We start from the raw sequence: 6,225 nt of genomic DNA, 5'->3' as shown, positions 1-6,225 counted from the left end.
TAAAAATATCGTCTAGAAACTGTTGCATGCACGGCACTTTTTGTGGACTTTTCTAAAATATCCGTTCCGAATTAGGAAGTTTGCAAATTGCAAGTTCTCCAATAGTTACTCCGACGACTGATGCTCTGGAGATTAGGTCATATTTTCTCTAATTCCAAGTAATTTCTATTCCTAGTTTTCAACTTCATTCGATAACTCTTGTTACTTCGAGCTCCATAAGTTGTTCAATTACTCAATTCGTTGTTAGTTGAAGATACATGGGTCAAATTTGTAAATGAATCCTTGAATTCGATTTTGGGGCTCTGAATTTGAACCCTAAAATTTGTTTGATCATATTTAAAGTTCACGTTCTTGGTTCTGATGGTCCATAGGCATGGCTACCTGCGTGTGGATGCCGCATTGGCAATTTGCCTCTCCACAAGTTGAGTCTAAATTGTGCCGGAGTCACGTCCGATTACATGGTATTCATCATTATCCTCAGTCATCTGTCGGATTTCGCAAACTCAATAGATTTAAGGTAGTTTGTCGCAATTCCAACGGTCAGGACAGCAACAACCAATCAGGACGAACTGGAATCCAGCTTTACAGTGAGATCGAGAGGTATGCACTGCAGGTCCTTTTGAATTTTGATTCTGCCCAACCCTATCATCATAATTTTCCTTCATCTCATCTCTACTCTTTACTCTGTAAGGACGCCAACTGTGGTTTAGAAAAAGAAAGGGAACAGTGGGGGAGCTTTTTAGAGAGACAGAGAAAAGAATCAAAAATATATATCCAACTTGAATAGATGAGTGATTGCCCAACTATTAGTAGCACCTGACCCTCTGGATGTATTTCACTTTTTTTTGAATCCTTTGTAAGAATTGCAACTTAGATCTAATTAAACACATAGATTCTGGTTTCTATTGAGTTGTATGTTTCATGTCATGTGCTAAATATGTACACAGTATGTGTTCATGATAACCATACACATCTTGTGCTTTTGCAGGTTACTCACTGAGACTGTGAAGCAATCTCAAGGTGGGTGGGGTAGTAGTTCAAGAGATTGGCAGGAAGTTGAGGTGTAGTTCACATATTGCTATAGCCTAAAAGCATTCTACTTGTTATTATTCTGGACTTTTTTCCACTTTTTGTTAGTTGCTACATTGAACATAAACAACAATTTTCCACCAAGAACTTACAATCAACAATTCACACATGATTCATATACTGAAAATGTTCATGTTTCATCAAATTTTGTGCTTATGTTTGGAAACCAATATCCCATGTTCTATTTATAACTGTTTGTAATAATAATGTGGACACCTTTACTAAATTTATGAGTATGTTGTGTAGTTTCAATGAAATCATCTTGTGCATACACTCATCAACAAAATGGAGTTATGGAATGCAACAACAAATGTATACTTGAACTCACTTGTACTATGTTATTCACCATAAATATCCCAAAATAAGTAACTTTTACTGCATATTAACCTCCACCTTCCATTGGTTTAAAAACCCAACCTAATCTGGTTCTTTTGCCATTATTTACGGTTAAGTCAAACTTTCAATGCAGAACAAATAAACTTCTTTTGTTGTATTAAATGAATAATAGTAATCAACAAGAGAATTAAATGTAAGTGATGGTGATTTTAGTGTCACCTATGATCATTTATTTGGTTTGTGATTTATACAATTTCAGGGAGCCTGGGTATTAAAACCAAGAAATTCAGAGCCAACATCTGTTGTGCATTTTGTTGGTGGCATATTTGTTGGGGCAGCTCCTCAGCTCACTTATCGCTTATTTCTGGAACGCCTTTCAGAGAGGTAACTGCTCTTATTATTATATTCATTAAACATAAATATGATTTTAGAATTATTTAACATTTCTTCTTCTTGTTGTTGTCCAGGGGTGCATTGGTAATTGCAACACCTTATGCTAGTGGCTTTGACCACTTCTTCATAGCAGACGAAGTTCAGTTCAAATTTGACAGGTGTCTTAGGGCTTTAAACGAAACAGTGAGCGTTTTCTTTTACGTATATAAAGTTTGTTTCCATTTTCTTTTGGCTGAATTAAGTTTGGTATACATATAATATAGGTGAGGGATCTTCCATCTTTTGGAATTGGACATTCTCTAGGATCCGTCATCCACCTTTTGATTGGTTATTTTTCTTTTTTCTTTTTTTGTTCATCTAGAACCAGTGACAAATTGACAATCAAGTAAGTTTGTATTGATCAGGTTCCAGGTATGCTATACAGAGGTGTGGTAATGTATATATGGCTTTCAACAACAAGGTACTTATCTCTTAATTCTTGCAATTATATCATAATATCATATTTATACTTACTGGTGTTTCAGGATGCCAGCATGGCTGTCCCATTGCTCTCACCGGTTCTTTTACCAATGGCTCAAAGCATTGGACCAATCCTCTCACAGATTGCAGCATCACCAACTATCCGTTTTGGGGTAACAATTAAGAAACACTTTTTTTTCTTTGAATTTATAAAATGACTGATTCTTGATATGTATACACACAGGCGGAAATGACTTTAAAAAACTTGGAGAACCTTAGCCCTCGCATTATGAAACAAGTTATACCATTGATTGAGCAACTTCCTCCTTTGTACATGGAGTTGGCTAATGGAAGAGACAATTTCACTCCAAAACCAGAAGAAACTCGAAGACTGGTATCTATTAATTATGTGAATGTAAATGTAAATCCTTTTGTTGAAAGTTGAAAGATTATGAATTTGTTGTGCAGATAAAATCATACTATGGAATCTCAAGGAATCTTTTAATTAAATTCAAAGATGATACGATTGATGAAACCTCCACCCTAGCTCAGGTGCTTAGCTCAGAGGCTGCCATTAGTTCAGTGCTGGATATGTCAATTCGTTCACTCCCTGGTGATCATGGACTTCCTTTACAACAGGTTTGGTTGTTGTTTCTCTTTGACTTATTGACTTAATAATATATCTTGTGTTGTAATTTGTAAACCTATTTGCATTGATCAGGCTTTGCCAGATGTCCCACCGGGAATGGTGGATGCTGTAAACAGGGGTGGAGAGCTATTTGCAAATTTAACTGCAGGGACACCATGGGAAGCAGTTGCTAAAGAAGTAGGTAATTCACTGGGTGTAGACTCTCCAACTCTTCGTGCAAATAATTCAAAGGAGTTGGATTTGCTTGCTGATACAATTACTGCTTGGATGATTACAAACACTGGTGCTAAACTTTTGAAGCCATAGGATTAGAATCCCACCAAAAGCTAAGATGGGAGGATAATACGCTCAATATTTGTAAGTTTGTAAAATGAACATAGACTCGTGAACACCATCAAGTGCATGGAAATGCATAGAAGTTGATGGTAAAACACATGCCAACATCGCCAAATGTTGTAAAATACAAATCTTTGTTATATAATGATAACATCATTTTAGGTAAGGAAAACATGATTATATATATACTTTTCATACATAAAAATTTTATATAGCACACAACCGTGTATTATTTGCTTATATTTAGAGTTTGTTCTATTTCTGGATGGAAGTAAATGGTTTTAAGTTTGCTTGTTATTTATAGGCAAGAGCATGTGTATAACATATCCTATTCATGAAACTTGTTTGAATGTTTGCTTGTAAGCTATCTGTGATTGTAAGTTGCTTGTGAGCTACGTGCATATGTGCTTTTGAAGTGTTTGTGGGTATGCTTTGCTTGTAAGCTTACACCGTCAAAAGAAAACTGGGGTGTTACAATTCATTTCTCATCCAAAACAAAATTAAAAAGATGGGAAGTTGTCTATACAAAAAAAAAACATATTTAAGCAACATTTATTACATCTTTAACATAGTGTGTACCCCTTGAAAGGTAGTAGCATGGGAAGTACTCGGATATTTTGATTTAAAAAAGAAACATTTTAGCATATATTATTATTATTCAAGTTCTCTCATATGAAAATTCTTTACTTCATCTAATTAATCTTCATGGTACAAGTATAACCCGAGTCCAAATCGAGCACATGCTTTGCAAAAAGCTATTTCTTCAGCTGCAGCAACAGGATCAGTAATCTGACCATTTGGGGTGGAAGACACAGTTCCAGTTGATTCACGGTGTGCCTGTATCAGTATATGCATTCAAGCTTACGAGTAAAATACAACAAATGCTTTCTAGGTCTATTTTGGATCATCAGGATGTAAAGGGCATTCACGTCTTTTGCACAAACGACAGATCAAAAGTGAGTCCATGTCCCACCTTTTGGGTGGGGCAAATAATTGTAAACAACAGTCAATCCTAGTCTAATGTATACCAAACACAGTATAAAAAACACCAAATAGTCCATATGTACTATTATATGATATAAATAAATGTAGCCATTTTGATGATTTAGGTATACCTCGCCATCAGTTGCACGTACAGTGACGCGATACACCACAGTCACACTTCCAGTATCTGAGAAAATTACATCACGTATTTCTCCACACCAACCTGAAAATAAATAATTATAAGGTAAGTTAGGTAACAAAAGATATATGTGGAAATACAAGTTCATCAAACAGATAAACTACAATAATAACAAACTCAAGTAGATTACAATGCAAGCATGCATATGACCTAACGAAAGCCTACACCTGGATAAGATTATATAATATCAAGTTCATGTTTTGATATTCATGGTTTGAAATTCAAGATTTGGAAGCAAACTAATGGAGATCCCTCATAGTCATACATCATTAATTGATCCCATATCTACATCTGATTTACTCCTATGTTTTCCCTCTTTCCCCTGGCATTTATAATTTCTAGCATCAAAATTGGCTACTAGGTAGGTTTATAAATGAGAATTGAAATTGGGAAAGTGACAAATCTTCCTGAAAAAGAAAATGCATTGTTCAAGAAACGCACCTGGAGCATAGAAACTCAACATCCTGTTGGCATGGTACCTATAAGACATTTTCAGATCGCCAAAAAGAAATCAGATTAAATGAAGAGAGAGGAAGATAGATACAGAAGTTGGTGCTTGGAGAGAGTTTGAGTGAGTGTATTGAAATGTACCAAGGGATGGACGCCGCCTGAATACTATCAGGATATTTAACGATGATGTTATCAGGGATCCGCTTATTGAGGTCTCGAAGAATCTCAGCTAGGGGACGAGTGATGCATGAGGAGGAGGGATTGTCCAAGGGTACGACATAATTCGAGCTAGGCACTGATGATGCCGCCTTGCCCTTGCTATTACTATTACCATCGCCGCCGGTGCTACTGCTGCTACGATCACCCAGTGCAGACACCAAAACTAACTTACTTCTTCTAATGCTCAATTTAGAAACATTTTCGGAACCCGCTGCTCCGCTGCGCGAATTGAATGTGATCGCCACCGGAAAACGAGGAGCTACGGTCGCCGGAGACTCCATTGGGCGTACGACGAACATGCTGCTCTGGGAGGCCATTTTCTCCGGCCAGAGAGACGCTCCTGGTTCACCTTGACTAGAATTGAACTAGTCGAAGAAGGGTGGATTTGGTTTGGGATTTGCGGTTTGCAGAGACAGGGCGGGTAGGTGAGAGCTCTAATAGTACACCGGTGACCGGTCACACCTTCCCATGAAAGTGCAAGTTGCCAAATTCTTCTCTTTTTCCACGAACAAATACCAAATTATGGAATTTACATTTTTTTTTCAAATATTAACCTAGGTTTGAGAATAACAAAAATGGCATTGGATATTGACTAATATTTTTCTTTTAAAGTTCCCAATTAAACCCACCGTACATCGTACATCAAAGAATATATACCAGGTAATACTAAATAGTAATAGGAAGAATATGTATATATTGTTTTATATTTTTGCGGTTTAATATCAAATTGAAATTTGTTTACAAAAAAAAAATAACAAATTACTTGCTAAAACTCCAAAAAAATATTTTTGGCTGGTTTTGTAAATTTCTCAGATATTCTATTTTGTTTCGTTAATTTAGTCAAAAAAAAAAAAAAAACTTATTTGAAGAATGCGGTATTTTTTAATTAATAATAAAAATAGTAAGATTTTTCTGAAGATTACAATTGAACTAATGTATATTATTGTTAACAAATCTTTTATAAACATAACATATTTTTTTTATTATAAATAAAAGAAATAAAGTTAATTTTCTAGGAATGAAAATATGAACTAAATAACCCCCCCCCCCCCCCCCCCCCCCCCCGGCCCTTCGATATTGTTTTCTGACAACTTCAAACTTTCTACGTTCC

General features: G+C 35.9%; 2 protein-coding genes across 3 annotated transcripts; one reads left to right on the top strand and one right to left on the bottom strand.

The window, feature by feature from the left end:
• Positions 1–3,434, top strand: LOC145092112 (Gut esterase (DUF1350)). 2 transcript variants are annotated; one of them, XM_079030011.1, is made up of 11 exons: positions 1–158; positions 372–600; positions 989–1,061; positions 1,685–1,809; positions 1,893–2,001; positions 2,082–2,145; positions 2,223–2,278; positions 2,343–2,450; positions 2,522–2,671; positions 2,746–2,916; positions 2,999–3,434. In XM_079030011.1, exons 2-11 carry the CDS (start codon positions 374–376, stop codon positions 3,230–3,232), a joined length of 1,317 nt encoding a protein of 438 aa, XP_078886137.1. In that variant the 5' UTR covers positions 1–158; positions 372–373; the 3' UTR covers positions 3,233–3,434. The 2 variants fall into 2 exon arrangements, with proteins under 2 accessions (XP_078886137.1, XP_078886136.1); XM_079030010.1 differs by having other exon boundaries at positions 24–136.
• A 366-nt stretch (positions 3,435–3,800) lies between these two features.
• On the bottom strand, positions 3,801–5,620 carry RAD52-2 (cobalt ion-binding protein). The gene is made up of 4 exons (XM_079030012.1): positions 5,037–5,620; positions 4,887–4,924; positions 4,378–4,469; positions 3,801–4,099 (listed from the first exon to the last, which is right to left on the bottom strand). The coding sequence occupies exons 1-4, from the start codon at positions 5,429–5,431 to the stop codon at positions 3,959–3,961; spliced, it is 666 nt and encodes a 221-aa protein (XP_078886138.1). The 5' UTR covers positions 5,432–5,620; the 3' UTR covers positions 3,801–3,958.
• Positions 5,621–6,225: the final 605 nt, after the last annotated feature.

Source organism: Lactuca serriola, chromosome 3 (genome assembly GCF_051521515.1).
Source record: "Lactuca serriola cultivar US96UC23 chromosome 3, Lser_US96UC23_V15, whole genome shotgun sequence".
NCBI classification, from domain to species: domain Eukaryota; kingdom Viridiplantae; phylum Streptophyta; class Magnoliopsida; order Asterales; family Asteraceae; genus Lactuca; species Lactuca serriola.
This window is presented reverse-complemented; position numbering and strand designations above follow the sequence as displayed.